Source organism: Electrophorus electricus, chromosome 6 (genome assembly GCF_013358815.1).
Source record: "Electrophorus electricus isolate fEleEle1 chromosome 6, fEleEle1.pri, whole genome shotgun sequence".
NCBI lineage: Eukaryota > Metazoa > Chordata > Actinopteri > Gymnotiformes > Gymnotidae > Electrophorus > Electrophorus electricus.
This window is the reverse complement of record NC_049540.1, coordinates 4543305-4562304: the sequence shown is the minus strand read 5'-3', so window position 1 is coordinate 4562304 and position 19000 is coordinate 4543305. Positions and strand designations below refer to the sequence as shown.

Here is a 19000-nt window from a genome sequence, read left to right as displayed (position 1 = left end):
TTAGCTATAAAGAGTGAAATCTTGCGCAAAAATACTTAATATTTCAAAGACATGCTTATGAATGTTATTTTCAAAATTATCTCACCAGGCGTTTTGTTTAGCTCTCCAATTTCCATACACAGTTGTACATCGGAACCATGTTGCTACACGTAATTTCACCGGATTGAACGTTTAGTTGCACCGTTCAGTATAACAGACCTGTCATCTCTTTGGAACCTTTAAAATTGATTAGGTTTCCTTCCGTTTGTGGGTTTATTCAGGCTTCATGGTTCATTATAAGTTAAACAGATGCTCGCACATCAATATTTCCGATAGTGTTCATCCAAACCAGATTGATACAGAGTAAGTAACACTGGCAACCCAGTTCAAACTGCAGCATTGGCGGCGATTGGCATTCGAGCGATTGGCATTCAGCATTCGAGCGATTGGCAAAGAATGTATTGTCATTAATATTCTGTCATAGACGTATGAACACTGTACATACTATAGTTGCTAGATATTTTTTTTTCATTTTGGTTAGTAAGCATTATTGTCATTAGAAGTCATGTTTTCTTACGTTTATTCTAATTGTGCTATTCTTGCGTTTTAATTATTGTAAACGTTAATCTTGAAGTGTATCTGAGATTCAAAGATTTACACATTCTGAATGTACACCATCCTGACAATGTGACTTGCGTTTTACAGATAAGTAGTGGCTCAGTTAGGTTGGAAGCATCTCACCTTTGGCTCCCTGGTTCCCATGGGCAGTGTGCTGGCCTTGCCATCACGGCCAGGGCGGCAGAACTCCCCCTTTCCCCATGACAGGCCCTTCTCACGGTGGGACAGGAGGGATGGCCGGCTCCCAAACCCAGGCAGCTTTGATGGCCTCCACCGAAACTGCAAAGGTAAATAAATAAGAAAAAATTTTATAAAATGTTTATAAGATACAATAGTAAAGTATAAGGTATAATAAACATTAGCCCAATATCAAAGAGACCCTTCTGTAATGGTTGCTTTGATATTTGAATAATGCAGTCTGATGTTCCAGAAAAGACACACAACTATATTTTGGTCTGCATAAAGCTCTAGAAGGACAATGACCTTTGCTTTCTGCCTGTGTGTGTGTGTGTGTGTGTGTGTGTGTGTGTGTGTGTGTGTGTGTGTGTGCGCGCACGCGCACGCGCACGTGCGTGTGTGGTGGTGTGTTGTTGTTTTTTTTTGTGTTTCATATCTTATTTTTTCCAAATGTGACTTATAGATTATGTGACCAAGTGACATCACCATCACTCATGTCTGCAAATGGTTTGTGTTTGTTTAGATGTGTTTCCACAGCAAATTGAGGGTGTTAAAATGGTCATAAACAAAACTCTCAGCAGCTTTTTCAAGGTTTGGCCCTGCTTTTTTCAAGTATTAGCTAATTCTGATTCTTATTAATCATCTCACAGATAAACAGAGGGAAGTAATGTAGTTAATTTTGTCCTTATCATATTAAAACTTGGATCATGCTTTCCTGGAAGTATCATTTTAAGATGATAAACAAAACATAAATTAGTGCTCTGTCTGATGTTTATATCTACATTTGGGACTAATGAATTAGTGTGGCATTTAATCCTTCTTTTAATATAGGTCAGCCATACCTTTCACCTCAGTGCTGTTGCGCCATCAAGCTATCGCTTCCATGTTGAACACCTCCAATCAGATCCTGACAGTAAAGAAACAGTAGGTCTCTTATAGTTGCTATAATCTCTATAATCACCTTTTTTTTCTCTCTAAATGTGAAAGGATTTTGTGTTCTAAATGGCATGTCTCATCATAGAGTTCCCCTATGCTCATTGGGGAAATGGACTCTTCTGGTAGCTTGAATGCCCACTCCTTATTCCACCTGAGTGAGCGAATCAGAGCAAAAGCAGTATTTCAGGTAAGTCCTGGAAAGGTACACAATCTATTTCAGGCAAAAACAATTAAATGCAGAAGTTACTGTTGTCTGTGCATTTTTTTCCAGACACAGCAGTCCCAGTTTGTCACATGGCAGTTCGAGGCAGAGTACAGAGGACGCGACTTCACAGCTGCCTTCACTATGGCAAACCCAGACATCTTCAGAGAATCAGGTAAGGGCAAAGGACTGGCAAAGCCCCCACATCCATGCTTTAAATCACTGAAAAAACAACTGAATGAGGTTAAGTGAGTTCTAAATTCAGACTGGAGAAGACTGAAATAGTTTCTGGGGAACTGGTTTTCATAGTCTCATCAAACAAACACTGACATCCAAATAGATCCGATGTTTCAATGGCTAAGTTGCTCTCCAATTATGGTTTATTTAAATATGTTTTCCTAGTAAATAGTTAGTAATTTACGCCTTGGAATATAAGATGTAAGCTGTAGATAGAATATTTCCCAACAATAAAATAGGGCCTTCTGTGTTGTACTTGCATCAAGTTCCATGTCAAATTCATACTTAAGAAGCTCATGGATATACCAGCATTTCCCAAACCACCTGAAAATAACAATGACCACTCAGATATCGATTCTTCAGTGTCTGGGACTCTATTATGAATGCAAGCTTACCTCGTTCCCTCTCTGTTGGACTCCAAACAGAACCAGTCGTTGTCAGCTTTCTTTTTATTTTATGAGCTTTTATTTTATGAGCTTCATCTTACAGATGTCTACACAGTGCTAAAATGAACAATTAACAATTTAACAATCACATATTCACATACTGTTGAAGAATGCTGATAATGTCTATCCATAAATAAATGCTATATATTGGACAGATTAATTCCCAAGTGAAAAGTGAAAAAAATGACACGTATGGGTAGCTGTAGCTAGACAGCTAGCAAACCCTAAGCAGTTTACCCAGCAATTCAGATAGGTTAGCATAAGTTAGCTATCTAAACAGAGCGCAGTGGACGCCTAAGAAAATGTCTTACTTTGATCAGGACCAGCTATTCCTCTCTGAGTCTCTGAACCCATGACTCCTTGTCTTTTGGACCAGAATGTGTTTTCCTCAATGGTATTTCAGAAACTATTTTCCTAGTGGCTTCATCTACCATGTTGATAGTTAACCTAGGTAGTGTGCCTTCTGACGTCACGGAGTACTCTTACCCAAATTAACTTAGCTATAAAGAGTGAAATCTTGCACAAAAAATACTTAATATTTTAAAGACATGCTTATCAATGTTATTTTCAAAATTATCTCACCAGGCATTTTGTTTAGCTCTCCCATTTCCATTCACAGTTGTACATCGGAACCATCTTCATTATTTGCTTTCTAGTAAGGGATATTTAGTTTAGTAAATAGTTCGTAATTTCTGAGTTACTCCTTGAAATATATTTACTTGTTTCTTATGGGTACAGTTATCATGGTGGCACACTTCCTCCAGAGTGTCTCTCCACAGCTGGTTCTTGGAGGAGAGTTGGTGTATCACCGAGGAAGAGCTGAAGAAGGAGGCATCCTTACCTTGGCTGGCCAGTATTCAGGTTAGCAAGCAGGGCATTTACAACTGCTATATGTTAGCTTGTTTTGTTTATTTTACAGATCTATGGGAATGTTATTGTTATACAATAGTATACCCACAAATATATACATTATCTGAGATCTTAAGTGCTACTAAAAGAGAGATTCTTGTTTTACTCCAGGGCCCAACTGGGTGGCTACACTAAATGCTGGAAAAGGAGGTGCCCATGCTAGCTATTATCATAGAGCCAATAAGCAGGTATCATGGTGTCTAAAGACTATGACATATATGGTGGCCAGGAAATGTGTGTGTATGTGTGTGTGTATATATATATATATATATATATATATATATATATATATATATATATATATATATATATATATATATATATATATATATAAACACTTTTACAGTCTTCGAAATAATTCTTCCAAGATCCAGGTTGGAGTGGAATTTGAGGCCAGCACTAGGACCCAGGAGACTACATTCTCCTTTGGTTATCAGATGGAATTACCTGAAGCCAACATGGTCTTCAAAGGTAAGGATCTTAGGCTTCCTGCGCATTTCTCATGAGCAGAGATCTTTAAGAAACTGAGAGGCATTTATATGAAGTCCTTCTGTTAGGTATGCTGGACAGCCGATGCATCATTGGAGGTGTTCTCGAAAAGCGCCTGTGTCCACTTCCTGCCACGTTAATCATGGGTGCCTTCGTCAACCACAAAGGAGACAAGGTGCAGGTCGGCCTGGGGGTGAATGTGGGCTAGATCTTGTCATGCAACCGTTTGGACACTCCTGTGCCCTGCCATGATTTGGTGGAATGTTGAACTTCAAAAGACCCCTTCCAGATGTCCATTGAATGGTGCATCACAGACTGCAGCTAAACTGACAGAAGCCCCTTTTCGTTATTATGGATAACCACACTTTCTGTGACAAGCAGCAAATGGAAGGAACCATTCCAGATGGGAGAACAGCGGTGGTCCAAATACTTCCTTGTTGGTGCTGTCCTTCCTAATCAAATAATATATTTGTTGCTACAGCCTGAATGAGTCTCTTGTATTCAAAAGTCCTTAGGTACATTAATAATGACTGTTTAAAACATTCTTATGGGCTAATCATTAAACACATAATTATGGAAGAGCCAGAAGAATCATAAATTATATGCATTTTCCCCTTTTTAATGTGTTTGGGTAATTTCAGATTAAATATGGAACAAAAGAAAATTGGGTTCCACTTTTTGTCCTGGACTGGATACAACCCTGATGCAAAAACCCTTTTATTTAATAATTATGTTTATATATGCTATACTGCAAAGTGGCATTTGCATGCAGAAATCCTCTTTATGTTCTTGGATCTTTTGGTACTCTGATTTGAGATTATACTGCACATGTAAAATGTACATTGAAAAGACGAATGTATTTAAATGACAACTAATAAAAATCAGTTGTAGCATTTAGGCTGTAGTAGTACACAGTAAAAATAACAACCCAGAAGGCAGACTTGCAAGGAGGGAAAAAAATCCTAACTCATAAATGCTTTAAATATGAAGTGTGGAAGTGGCAGATTTCCACTCTTATAATAGGAATAATCAATTGTCAATCAACTTGTCAGTCGTTGTTCATCTTTTCCTGTTGGGTTTTACAGTTGGTTGTTTATTTACTGCATGTAATATGAAGAACACAGGCTTTGCTGTTCGTTACAGCATCCTGGAAAGTCAGATTTACAGGAGTTCTTTTAAAACAGTGGATGTAAAGTAAGTAAAGACTTTGCTTTGTGGCCAAACACACAAAATCAGCAAAATTTCAACTAAATCATGTATATGCACAGGATTTAACATGTATGTATGTATTTATTTATTTATTTATTTGTTTGTTTTTGTTTGTTTGTTTATGTGCTTGCTTATTTGTTTATTGTTTGAGTGGGCCTGTTGAACGTTTACCATAACTTGCTTGTTCCAAGGCATTATGCTACTCTGTAATGTGATTGGTAACCTGGTACTTAATTTCAAATTAATAAAATAAACATCTTTTTACCATGAGATGCAGTGTTCTGATGGTGCTTCTGAGGGCATCATATCTTGGTGTAAAAAAACAGTAAGTGCAATTATCACTACCATTTAAAGATCTTTGTTTTATGATGCTTATGGGAAAACTAGCCCAGATAATTTATTTTCTGATTCATCCAGTTCTTGGTAAGTCAAAAGTAGCTGCCAGCAATCTATTACACACTTACCAGACATTTTATTATAGACTTCCTCATAGAACCAATGTTTGGTTCAAGACTAGAGAGCATTTACACAGACTCCTATAAGGGCAGAGCTGTTGAGCAACTGCTTTAATGTCATGAGTTCATAAATCCATACTTAGCTCATGTACATTGTATAGAAAATGTATTCCATGTTATCCTTTGTATGTTTAGAGTACCTGCATGGCGATCTGGACAGGTAAGATCAAACCAAACTAACTAGAAATTCCTGTTTCTGTGTTATTATTCAGTACATGTGCCAAGGCTGGATATGAGAAATATGTTTTCTTTTGTCTTTGCTTTGTTTTATGAGGAAAATATTCTTTTCAAAAGTCTTTGTATAATTGTGTGATGTCTAATTCAAATGGCCTGTAGATGCTGATGCTTTTTATAAAAACCTTTTTGTTTTCTTTTGAAGAAGTGGGTGTGCTGAGAGACCGATACAAACAGGCTATCTGTCCCCACAGGTTAAAGGCCTGTCACGCCTCCTCTGGGTAGGCTTTAAGATGAATTTGGGAGTGATCATTTCATTTTTGCACTCTGGTGCCCATGATGAGGCTTAGCTGAGCAGAAGAACAGGAACGGTCTGGTGAGTATAAATTCGCTGGCTCCATTCTTTCTAGCTCAGGGACACTCAGCGTTTCTATTGCTAATTCTGTAAATCAGCTTTGGTGTTTGAAAGTGTGTGTCATTGTTTTTACTGAGAAGTTAAATTCTGGATCTTTTCTAAAAGAGTTTCTGTTCCCACTCAGCCTTATGTAGCTTTCTGTCTTGCCATGCTTCTTAAAGGTCTGAGGGAAAAAAAACAACAACAATTCATGTGCATTTTGACTTTTATATTCTGTCAGCCTTCTGCCTTGAAATGAATAGTTTGGGATTTTAGCAGAGTTTAAGACAACTTAGTGTACATTATATGTATTAAAGGGAAGGCTTACAATTCATTACCATCTGGGCATTCTGACCTCCCTTTTAAAGGATTAGAGGTTGGATGGAAGCCCTGCACGATGACATACTGCACAGCCTCTATTTTGACACTGCTCCTGAATTACTTGGCATCATCTGAAGGTAGTGGTGGGCAAGCAAAAATAATCCACTATATGACATGAAATTTTCTGAATTTTGTGAAAGAAAAAAATGATATCACAACTGGATGACTGTGACAAACAAATCAATTAGGGATGAATATTATCCTACTGGTTGTTTTTTTTTTGTTGTATTTTTATAATCTGATTGTTTATATTTCTTGAAATAAATGCTTATTTATTTTCAGTTTAGATTTTCAAAAGATTTGCAAAAAATGCAAAAAAAGTCCTTGTTTACATACCAAAAAGAAATCAGTGTACTACAGAATAGTGACCATACTATTTTTAGTTATATTACTCATCAGTCTGTAAAACTCAGTTAAATGTTGTGTATGACACTTTCATTTGTTCACTTATGAAATATGTACAGAGCACTTACAAGGGACTGTGGCAGTCTGTAATTAACCGAAAAGCTGAAACTATATGCAAAGCAGTTTTACCAGTCTACAATTTCAGTGTAGTCTACCATTTCAGATGCAGCAAAGGTTGAAGTGCTTGTGTTGTGGTAGGTGCCCTCTCAGCCCCACTCAACTTGACTGTGGACGTGCTGGATTTTCAGGCTTATGCTCAATGGAACCCTGGAGCAGACAACCCTGCTGGCACCAGATACTGTCTTGAATTCATTGACATTGAGCATTAGTAAGTTCAGTCTTTTTCCATCTAGACAAATACACTGGTCATTTATTTCTGAGCATTTTAAATGTCCCTAATGGCTAAATATAAAAATCTCTGACTGAGATGAGTTTCCTTTAGAAGGAAAGAATTGTTTGTTTCATTGTTTATGCAGTTCAAAACCAGTATGGAATTCACCGGAAGGCTGCACTAATATCACCTCTACGCATTGCCACTTGACTCTCCATATCCTCTGGTTACACTACTTCATAAGGGTCAGAGCAGAATGGGAACAGGAGAGGTCAAACTGGACATTATGGCCGATCACGATCCAGCCATACAAAGACAGTTAGTTCAAACCCATCCACAGCAACACATTAGAATGTGTATTGGCGAGTCACTTAGCATTTGTTATGCTATATCATGTGTAGCGGGAAGAGGTTTAAGAGCTGATTGGGAAGTCTCAAGTCTGTCTGGAGGTGGCAAAAACATATATCCTGACTCTAAATATGACATCAGATATTTAAAATCAGAAAGTTCCAAAAAGTACTATTTGAATTTGCCACATGCTAAGCACTATGCTGAATCCAAACTCTAGAGAGAAAGAGAAATGTATTTATATTTTCTCTATTTATAATTAGACTTTCTATATGTTCTTGTAATTTAAATATTATGTGTATATATACACACACAGAATATACAGGTGGGGGAGGTGGGGGGGGTTTGTGGTTTTGTCTGTTAAAGCTGATTTAACTTTGGTAGAATACATTAAATTAAATAGCACTTTAAATTTGATCTGTTTAATTGGAATTCAAATCTGAAATATGAGAGATCATCTGTTTAGAAAAGGTACTGTAGATATGGGCTTAATTCATCACCATGGCTCACTCTGCAGGTCGACTGAGTCCTCCAAATCTGGTGGTGTCCACCGACCAATACTCCATATACATTCAGCTGACCCACCCGGTACAGGGGCTCAAGGATGTGCCCCTAAGATTCTCCATTGATCTCTTTCAAGTGATTTCTGACAATACAACACAGGTGAAACAGCATTTCTGGATTTCTGATGTAATTTCTTGACCCAAATGTTCCTATAACTATTTTAAGCACAACATGAAACAGAATTAAAATGTAGTATTGTATTAGCATATAGTAGTATGGTTTAACAGACATTTCATTACTTTCTTATATATTCCAATTCTAAACTCCACTGATTGCTTTGTTTTGCTGATAGCAACCTTTAAGATGTACACAATTTCTAGAGATTCATGAGTTCATAATGAAAATCTTTATCTTGTTTCTATCTATTGAAGCATGTCGCACAAGACACAAGCACAGGGAATTGCAGCTTCTTGAACCTGCCACCAGGCAACTACTGCATTAACACTTCAGCCTTCTATGCGCAGTGGTCCCAGCGCGTCAATTACAACACCACCCATTGTTTTTCATTGGCTGAAGTCCACACTGGTACTAACCACATTAATAGGGAGCTTTTTGCTATCTCTCACTTACATAGAAAAACCTGTGCTTCATTGAAAGTTATTTAAAGGGACACTGAATTAATGCAGCTCTCGCAGTGAATGCTTGGGTGTCATTTGGAGATGTCAAATCAGCTGGAATCAGTTTTAGGAGAATGTTAGTCATCACCAAACCTGTAATTGGTGATAAGAAACAGGCAGGCCTTTCTTCTACACCTTTCATGTTTATATATATATATATATATATATATATATATATATATATATATAGTGTGTGTGTGTATAAAATATATATACATAATATTAAATATATTAATTATTATTTCTTATTTTCATTCGTAAATAGAATAAAATGTTTCTATTAAATGACCTTTTACAACTCCCTTGTTCTGCAGGAAGAGTAGTATATGTCATATGGATGGGTTTAGCTCTACTTCTGATTTTCACTACTGGAATTGCCCTGAGTGTCATATGCTGCAACGTGAAGCCCCAAAGTAATAGGAACTACACTCCCAAAGCTCTGGTGCGTTGAACAAATTCCTTCATGAATTTTTGAGGTGATGTTTTATACTGACACATAATGATAGTTATTCAAGGTTTACCTTAATGGTTCAAGGTTTCATTTTCATTCAAAATGCAAATATTCTGTTGAGTGGGTCTCTGTGTCTTTGTAATCACAAAGGCTTCTACAATTTATAAATATATTTGCATTATCAAAGTTACACTGGATAACACCAAAACTGGTATATCAAACAAAAAAACAGTTTCAATGTCTTACTTCTTGTGTTTTACAGTACATTATAGAAGGAACTGCCATGATCCTAACAGTCACTCCTGATGAATGCCACACTGTTTCTCACTCAAATACAGCTCATTCAGATACTGAAAGTGAGGAGGAAGATGACAGTAGCTTGAGTGGCTACATTGTGAACATGTATTCTGCAAGAATAGCTATCAGGCGTGGGTCCTCCACCAATGACCTGGAAGCTGCTCACTTTACCCCGAGAGTGGATGACTCAGAGAACGATCTGTCTCGTAACTCCGACCTATACAGTAAAGCTGTGAAAATAGAGGAACCCGAAGGAGATCTGTTACAGCAGGACCCCTACAGCTGTTTGCCAATGGAGCCCATACAGTTCTCAAGTGTCATCATCTCCAGTGTTGCAAGAGCCTCTTTTGACAAAGACAATCAAGAAACGGGGATTGAAAGTCCTTTGAGCAACCACGCCGACATGGATGCTGAGGAATGCGCAGAGACTAATTACCAGTCAGAGGGAACAAAATCATCTGAAGGAGTGACAGATTTTCTCTATCCTGAATTTGGATTAGGAAATTACGAGCCCAGGCCTGACCCCCGTTTTATAACATGGTCCAAGTAAGCTCACGGTGTTATTCCGCAAGTATACTGACAAATGTACAGTGAAGATGGACTGAATGTTGTGAAGAAATGTGCATACTATATTACAACTATACTGGTGTATAGGTAAATAAATGCAGCTAATTAATTCATCAACGAATGGGTGCATTTCAGACCTTGAACTGAAATCTCATTACCTGTGCAGAATTGACACTAAATGTTTTGTTTTTTGTTTTTTTGCTTTTTGTGATTTTAAAACATGTGCTTTTATAGTCATACAAATATTGTTTAAACCTGGTGCTATGAAGTGTCAGTTTTTTCACCAATTACTACCTCTTATTGTTTGAAATACAACAGTATTTAGTATAGTAAATTGTCAGCAGGTGCTGGTTACATCTGGGCAAAATGTAACTATAAAATAAATACATTTATCACTATTTTGAAAATGAGCATTTATGTGATACAATAAATTCCAAATAAATACAGATAATGAGTGAACTTCATGCCAAAATATACTATATTTGGTCCATTTAATCTTATTTACATTTTTGGTCACATACACACATAATATTTACAAAAAGTAAGAAAATGTTTGAAAATTTATTTCCCCCCCCACTTTGTTTAGTAGTTTTTCTCTTGTGGACTTGTTCCTTGTCATTGGATTGCTCACTCTCACTCTCCACCAAAGAGAGAGGAGAAAAATCCTCTCTTGCTCTCCTCTCGAGGTAAACGGAAGGACTTGGTCTGGCGAGTGCCTCTGTGCAGGGGCTGCTGCTGCTTCTCTCGCTCCTTCTCCTTCTCCTTCTCCCTCTCCTGCAGCTGCACCTGCTGGCAAATCACCAGCCGCATGTCCTCCTGAGCAGGGGAATCAAGAGGAGATGCAGGAAATGCAGGGATCGCATGGCACACTTTGAATATGTTGCGTGAAGCCCACGCACACTCCTCCTCTGAGTTCCTGGTGTGACGTTGCCAGCGAACAACATCTCACTCACCTGCCACGACTCCACTTCTTGAGACAGCGCCACCTTGTGCTTGATTGTGTTCAGGAGTTGCTGGTTAAGCGTGTCACGTTCCTGGCGTGCCAAAATGATCTCATTCTCCAAGGTACTATGCAAGGCGAACACACCAAAACAACACGTCTAAAGTATTGCCCAGTGGCAGCACCCCACCCATCATCACACATTAGTAAATTCTTTGTGAAACAGAGTTGCAACATCATTGCGATTTGGAAACAGTCATGCATAGAATTTAGGTGTATCTTATATGGTACCATGGCCACCGGCAGTTTCGCCAATGAGAGATTTCACCTGTATGCTGGCTTGCCTGGAGGATTGCGAAATGGCTTTAGCTCCTCCCTCACTGCTTCTAATTCAGCTTGACTGGCCTCCAGCTGTTAGAAAAACATTCAACAGCCGGGTTGGGAGTCAGCTGATCAGTCTTTTAACCATTAGGACACTGAAAATGGACCAACCTCTTTCTTCAGTTTATTAATCTCCTCTTCTTTTTCTTGTAGGGCAGCAGAATGGGCCAAGATGGTTTCCTTGGCCTGTTGGACCAAATTGCATGCAATTTTTAAATGTACCTCCCACAACTACCTAATCTAGGGAGAGAGAGCGAGAGAGACACTGGAGGAGGAGAGAGTAGTGTCCCTAGTAGTGTTGACAGTGCTAACAATTATAATTATGAAAATGAAAGTCCAAACACAAATATAGATAAATGCACATTATATATATCATATGTTTTACATGGTATGATGTATTAGTATCAGTACTGGTTGAAGATGGCTATTCCTACATAAAGCTACTAAAAGGTGTGAAAGAACAGTAAAGACACATCACACTTTCACTCTCACAGAAGTAAAGACAAGCTACTTCTCCATCACACCTTCTAAAGGACCGTCACACTGTTGCTAAGCTATCCAGGTGTATCAATGAGACACACACTCAACTTGCAGGAGTGAGTGCTACCTGGGACTGTTGAAGCTCATTCTGGAGGGACATAGGGAAGCACGTGCTCTCCTTGAGGCTGGCCTCATCGCCCAGGGTTTGGAGTCTCTGCTGGAAGCTCCGGTTGGCCGTGCGCAGCTGGAACACCACACTGTGTTCCTGATCCAGCTGTGGAAGACCATGCAGGCAGTGTGCAACAGGCCCAAATCCCAGATCAGACAAAAGCATACTTCCCCTTACAAGCTTGGGATATTCTGATGGTTTTTTTTAAAAAAACCAATAAAATAATAAATAAATAAAGGGCTTTGCAAGAAATTTTTATTTAAAGGCTTACTTATTCCTGTAGAGGGAGTCTTTAATAATCTGGGATTCCAGATTCTGCAAATATGGAGTCTATACTAAGACTCAGGTTGTTCACAGTAGGGATCATTAAAAACAGTGTAAGTGAGTCAGGTAATGCAGAGTCATGTTTCACTTCAGAAACACCCGATACATTAACCGGACACAGACGGCCTGAACAGGTTTTGCTCTGTTTCTCTTGTATCTTCCCCTCTGTCTTCATGTCTTCCATTACCTCGGCATCCCTTTCTTTCATTTCAGTCTGCAGCCCGATGACTCGTTCTCTGAGACCATCCCTCTCTGTCCTCAGTCTCTCATTATCCTCCTGTGCTGATGTCAGACGTTGGTCCGTGTTTGTGCAGCGCTCCTGTAAAACTCTGTTCTGTTCAACAAGAAAACTGTATGAGAAGAACAGAAATACGTTGCTATGTGATCCTTCACTTTATTCACATGGTCATCTCACATGACCGGCCTTAGGGGCTGATATCTGAGCAGGTTACTCTAGTTTGCTACAACTGGTGGTGGAGATATAACATGGGCCTTGAGCTTGGCTGGGTCCCTGGTTAAATGTGATGGCAAGCTGCCCGTGGTTAGCAGCTCATGCCACCGAAATAGGCAGGTCCGGGGCCACAGCATGGGCTTGCACTAAACCACGGGGGACCCTTTGCTGAAAATATTTTAAAAAAACTGGGCCTACACTTAATTTGAATGCAGGTGTGTGTGTGTGCGTATATATACACACACCTCAGCCTGCAGGCTATCCAGGCGAGCAGAGCTTATGGACCGACTAAAACTCGTGTCTTCCATCTCCTCTCTCAGAGAGCGCAGTTCAAGACGCAAAGAGTGCTCTAAAGACACTGCCTGAGAGAGAGACACACACACACACACACACACACACACACACACACACACACACACACACACACACACAGAGAGAGAGAGAGAGAGAGAGAGAGCGGAGAAAGAATTATTTTTTTATAAAGGCAAATATGCAAGGACTCATCTCTGATGCATATCTTCTTTTCAGAAACTTTGAAGAATGAAAACCAAACCTGCTTTTCTGCATTCTACCTTGTAGATGGTATTTATCCAAGCAACTGACTGAACACAACTTGAGCAATTGAGGGTTAAGGGCCGTGCTCAAGGGTCCCAACAGTGGCATCCTGGCTGTGGTGGAATTTGAACTGGCAAGCTTCTAATAACTAGTCAAGTACCTTAACCACTGAGCTAACACTGCCCTATTAGCACTGCTACCACTTCTGTAGATAGATAGATAGATAGAGAGATAGAGAGATAGAGAGATAGATAGAGAGATGCATACATACATGCATACACCAGCTTGATTATATTTTTAGTACATCTGTGACAGTGAATACTTTGAAGCATTCTGATTGGTCACCTCTGCTAGCTGCTCCACCAGCTTCTGGTTATGCTTAGAAAGTTGTGAGAGCTGCTCATTCTCCTCACGGCGCCGTTCACGGCCCTGACTGTGCTTCTGCTCCAGCTGCTCATGGAGTAACGTGATGTCAGCCTGCAACTCCACCTCCCGCTGCCCTGCCTCCAGTTCTCGCACTTCCAGGCGCCGCTGGAGAGTATGCTTCTCCTGCTGTAAGACCTGAAAGCACCCCCCACAACACACACACACACACACACACACGTACATCCACACACTTATTGCCACACTACAGCTAAATACCTTGTTTAAGTAGCCAATTGTCCAAATCCCAAAGATATAGTGAATCCCAATAACCTCCTGTAGTATAACTTGGTTGGGAATGGTTTCCCGTTACACATGCAAAATGGGTGTAACTGCATGCTCTTCTCTCTCTCACACAGACACAGACACACACACAGATAGACACTGGGTGTCCTATCTCTAATCATGTGCTCTGATGAACAGGAACTGCAGTGGGTCACAGGCATTGTGTTTCAGTTTTGCAGAGCCCAACTGCCCTGCCTCACTCTCTCATATGTGAAATTACCACTGCTGTGTTCATTTCTTTCTTTTTTATTTATTTTTTGGCAGAAAGAAAAGTGCCTGTGATCCTAACCTCCATGTCCTTCCTCATTTGCTCCAGCTGAGCCTCCACCTCCTCGTTCCTCTCCAGCAGGGCACGGCCCACCTCGGCAGCCAGGATTAGGTCCTTCTCCAGCATTGTCTGGCTGCTGTCGCCCCCGGGGGATGCCAGCAGGTCATCCTGCCTCATCCCCATGCCCAAGACATGATGCCTGGTGGAGGGCGTTGATGACAAGAAGGGGAAGAAGGAGTCCTCCAGGCTGGGAGAGGGCAAGCTCTCCTTCCTGGTTGAGATCATTGCTGCTTTGCGTCTGGTTCAAGTTGGACTGATGCCCCAAAGGCCCTGCTGGTTGCTTCAGGTCATTTGGTTGTCACAACATGCATAATACCATCTTCAGTTCTCAAGAGCAAGAAGTAATGCAGGCGTGCTGTGTCCGTGTTCTTTATCGGGTTGAAACCTTGAGCAATGACCAAAAGGTGGTGGTCCAAAAACCATTTCAATCTCAAATGTTAACAAATTACTATTTACTTGCTAGTCAGTTTAAAACCTTGAGTGCTTAAAATAATCACTGTCTCAGATTTCCTTCATTGTGTACATTTTCTGAACAAGGTATCCCAGAAAACATGTAATGAAAGGTAATATAACCAGGAAAGAGACCATTCCTATTGTTGTCTGTTTGCTACTTTTGTGAAGTGGGGAAGAACAACAAGAGCTGTAGTGTTTCCCCACATTCCCGGAGTCATTTAAGTCTCCTTGGTGGCCAGCTACACCCTTTTGAGTCACACCAGACTGGTTTTGTGTTTCTGAAAGCATGAGTGGCTAGGCTTGCTCAAGCCAAAACAACTCCTGATGCACTCATTTAAGCTTACTTTAAACAGCCACATAACAGATGATCAATATGAAATTGTCATGTTGAAAAAAGGAACTTTCTTGGAAAAGCCCAAACTGACATTCACATCATGAATAAGAAAGCAGGCTGTGGCAGATATGACTAACTGGCTATGATGTAAATCAGCTCCTGTTTGCTAACAGGTGCTTCAAAGTTGGTCTTCTGCAGCCTGGCTTTTGAACCTAGATCAATCCATTAACCATGCATGCAAGTTTTATCAGTGAGACTGATTAGAGCTTAATATTCCACCAAGACTCTCACTGTATCCTACCACTATCTGTCACAGGAGACACATTCAGCAACACAAAGTACAAGACCTACACCTCTTTCAGCACCTGCATTTAAATTCCACAAGCTTATCCAATTTTATAGTTTCATAAATAAAGAGAACACTGTCGTTTCACAAGTTGCTTTCCCACCTGTCATGTTGTTTTTCTTACCTGAGAAGTTCCGGCTTTGCTTCCAGCGTGTACAGCACTTGGGAGGCACTGCTGGTTGCCTTGTAACCAATGTTCCGCAATTAATGACCACGCCCCCACCCTCTGCTGATGACCTCATGCAGATGGGCGTGGTGTAGAGTTTCATGCAAATACAGTGGTGGTGGTGATGGGTGGGTGTTTCCCACAGGTAGCACAGAAATACAAAGCCTCTTCAGGTGAGATCCTTCAGCAAGAAAACCACACTGTAAAACTGTGAATCGAGAGCCATTATGCTTTGTTCATACCTAAGAAATATGGCTAAATAAGGGTCAATATTTGGATCATGACTGAAATCAATAAAAACAATGCATGATCTGCTTAGTTCAGACTGTATAATACTAATTCAATAAGTCTTGCCAATATGTTCAAAGCAATAGTTTAAAACAAACAAAAGTAGATTTTCATTACTTCTGCTGCTACTTGCTTACAACATGATCCCATTTGAGCTGCAAAAGCAAACACGCTTTTGACTGTCAAATAAATTGTTACTATATGACTGGTGACAAACCGCCTTCTGGTAATAAAACTGACATGCTCTATGCTGCCACTCAGTGGCTGAAGTAAACCTCTCTCTGTCGGAGCCACATCAAAAACAGTCATGTTTTTATACGGAAACAACCACCAAATAATACAGTTCTGCCATAAAAAACAAATTCTTTCTTAAGCATTCAGTATCATTTGCTACTCTGCTTCCAGAAAAAGTCATTAGTAGTTCAAATTAAGATATGTGTAACCAGAGAGACCACAGTAGCTCCCTTGAGAAGCCCGGTCTGTTTGTTTATTTTCTGGCTTGTAAAAAGGGTAGGTCATGTTCACTTCTTTTCATGGCCTCCAGACAGTGTGGCTAGGTGTTAGGGACCTGTGCTTCTGCCTCCCTACAGAAACAGTGGTGTCAGTGTGCGTCAGTGTGGGGTCACATAAAGTCAAACCTATCCACACAAGCAGGAGCCTGTGGAACCTTGCTGTGCTATTTCCTGTTTTCTGCTCAAAATATTTGACCTATGAGTGAAAGAGGCTAGTTACGTTTTAGGGACAAAGTCCAAGTGCTGGGTTAAAACTCGCTCTTCAGAAGGAAACAATAAAGTGGCTGATTTGGAAAATGTGTTATTTCACATAATGACTCAGGATGTTATAAACAATGGGCAAAGAGTTAAGTTACAGATAAACAGAGATTTATTTTGCAAGGTAACATGCAATCTCTTGTCCTGACATGCAATAGCTACAACATAATTTGTTTCCAGTAGCGGCTTCCTCAGTTACCAATGCAGCTGAGCCCAAACTAAATAGGACAGTGCTCTCTATATTCTGTTAGGCTAAAGCTGTACAGAAAACCCAGGGTTTACTTTATTCTGTGCTTGCAGCAGGAGCACGGGAGTGGTGTGGCATGGGGGGCAGGGCTCCAGCCAGAGCCCCTCCTCTGCCGGGATCCCTCCTACCCCAGAATCCCTGCGTGCTGTAGGGCAGAGGCATGCTGATGGAGGGACGCTACATTAACTGGGCCCTGCTCCTGGTGCTGGGTGGCCTGCTGCCACTGGATGTGGGCGCCGGCAGGCAGATGCCCAAGCTCGCTGACAAGAAACAGTGCGCCGACGCCGAATGCAGCCGTGAGTAACTGTGCCTGTATGCATGATGTGTTGTGTGATGCCCAAGAGTTAGTGCTATGTTGCATGTGCCTCTCACACACAGAATAGTTACAAACCATACATATATACTGTATGTCCACAACCATAAATTAATGATTTATTGAAAAACAAACCTATGATGGGGGCATGTCCTTAGCAAAAATAAAGTTTTGAAACCTCCTGCATTAAGTGCATAATGTGGATTAAATATGGATAATATGGTCCCCAGATCCCATCCTCATTGCGAGAGCCCTTCAGGATTATTATCCCCAAGACTGCCGCTTCATCCACATCCGGCAGGGCCAGCTCGTGTACGTCTATGCCATGCTGAAGGGCCGCGGCAACCTCTTCTGGGCAGGCAGCGTGAGTCGAGTCTCCACACAGAATCCCTTCGCCCGCTGTAGCAGGACGTGATGCCCAGAAACGCCTTTACTCATGGACAGTGGATTTTGTTCTTGAATGAATGTACTCAGAATGTAGTTCGGACTGTGTAATTTCATCAGGTACTAGCAGCGAGTGTAAAGGACGACTTTACATGGACCAGGCTAAGAATGACTCCTGTGGTTCCACCCTGGCAAAAGTTGCTAATCCTCTTGCTAAAATGAATAAGGTTTTGGAAGGTATTTGAAAGCTTTAAAAATGACCTGAAGATTTCTGTGCTTGACCAGGTCCAGGGGTCTTACTTCGGTGGGGAGGAGGCACAGTTAGGCCATTTCCCCAGCAGCGTGGTGGAGGAGACTCATGCTTTAATGCCAGCTGATGTTGAAGTCAAAACCGATGTGAGTGTCGCAAGATCATGTTTTGGTGCTTTTCTTAGGTTTTTAGTACTGGACAAACAATTGTATGTGAATGTATACTTATATGAGATTGCATGCTGTTTTTATCTCTTCAGAGATGGGACTTCTTCTGTCAGTGAGGCACTGACAGCTCAAAGAGTGGTTCACCTATTCAGCTGAGCATATCTGCACCCTTCTCTTTCATTTTAAAAGCTAATAAACTCAGATAGTGTTTGTTTTTATAACAGATGAAAGTCATACATTAAAATTCATTGAGAATACGCACAAATACACAAATCATAAACGATTTAGCAAATGAAATAGCTTATTAAAAAGCAGGAAAAGTAGTGCTTTTTACTATTGCTTTTAATCAATAAACTTGAGGTGCTACTTAAACGTTTCCTGTTTGTTGCTTGCGAAATTCAGCTATTACCTTTCAGCACGTGTAGGGGAGTTGAGAATATCATCTCGGCGTGTTGAGAAAAATATTTTCCTGTAATAAAACAATCAAATCCATTTTTTAAAATTATTATTTATAGTGTTATCTTATGGCCACGCTTGACTTATATAGGAAACGACGTCAAAATCGATATACTACATTCAACAAATGAGTATTGTCATACGAGTATGTACTGTCGTATCAGTTTATACATGGACAAATACCTTGGGCAGATTGAGGATAATATCTATAATACAGCATGAGGCAGAAAATCTGAATGGGATA

At 40.3% G+C, this 19000-nt stretch overlaps 3 protein-coding genes across 4 annotated transcripts; 2 read left to right on the top strand and 1 right to left on the bottom strand.

Moving 5' to 3' along the window:
- Positions 1 to 157: 157 nt before the first annotated feature.
- Positions 158 to 5466, top strand: si:dkey-71l1.1 (uncharacterized protein LOC569883 homolog). The gene is made up of 10 exons (XM_027031837.2): positions 158 to 342; positions 685 to 884; positions 1298 to 1365; positions 1606 to 1698; positions 1796 to 1897; positions 1982 to 2087; positions 3334 to 3456; positions 3616 to 3692; positions 3873 to 3975; positions 4062 to 5466. The coding sequence occupies exons 2-10, from the start codon at positions 740 to 742 to the stop codon at positions 4199 to 4201; spliced, it is 957 nt and encodes a 318-aa protein (XP_026887638.1). The 5' UTR covers positions 158 to 342; positions 685 to 739; the 3' UTR covers positions 4202 to 5466.
- A 5193-nt stretch (positions 5467 to 10659) lies between these two features.
- Positions 10660 to 18763, bottom strand: bicdl2 (BICD family like cargo adaptor 2). Of its 2 annotated transcripts, none has more exons than XM_027031824.2 (10): positions 18710 to 18763; positions 14544 to 16089; positions 13892 to 14107; positions 13237 to 13353; positions 12728 to 12874; positions 12175 to 12321; positions 11679 to 11753; positions 11515 to 11597; positions 11200 to 11314; positions 10660 to 11062 (listed from the first exon to the last, which is right to left on the bottom strand). In XM_027031824.2, the coding sequence occupies exons 2-10, from the start codon at positions 14805 to 14807 to the stop codon at positions 10880 to 10882; spliced, it is 1347 nt and encodes a 448-aa protein (XP_026887625.2). In that variant the 5' UTR covers positions 14808 to 16089; positions 18710 to 18763; the 3' UTR covers positions 10660 to 10879. The 2 variants fall into 2 exon arrangements, with proteins under 2 accessions (XP_026887625.2, XP_026887624.2); XM_027031823.2 differs by lacking the exon at positions 18710 to 18763 and having other exon boundaries at positions 14544 to 14967; positions 15840 to 16652.
- mia (MIA SH3 domain containing) lies at positions 17322 to 18672 on the top strand. Its single transcript, XM_027031829.2, has 4 exons — positions 17322 to 17482; positions 17730 to 17863; positions 18169 to 18279; positions 18393 to 18672. The coding sequence occupies exons 1-4, from the start codon at positions 17347 to 17349 to the stop codon at positions 18414 to 18416; spliced, it is 405 nt and encodes a 134-aa protein (XP_026887630.2). The 5' UTR covers positions 17322 to 17346; the 3' UTR covers positions 18417 to 18672.
- Positions 18764 to 19000: the final 237 nt, after the last annotated feature.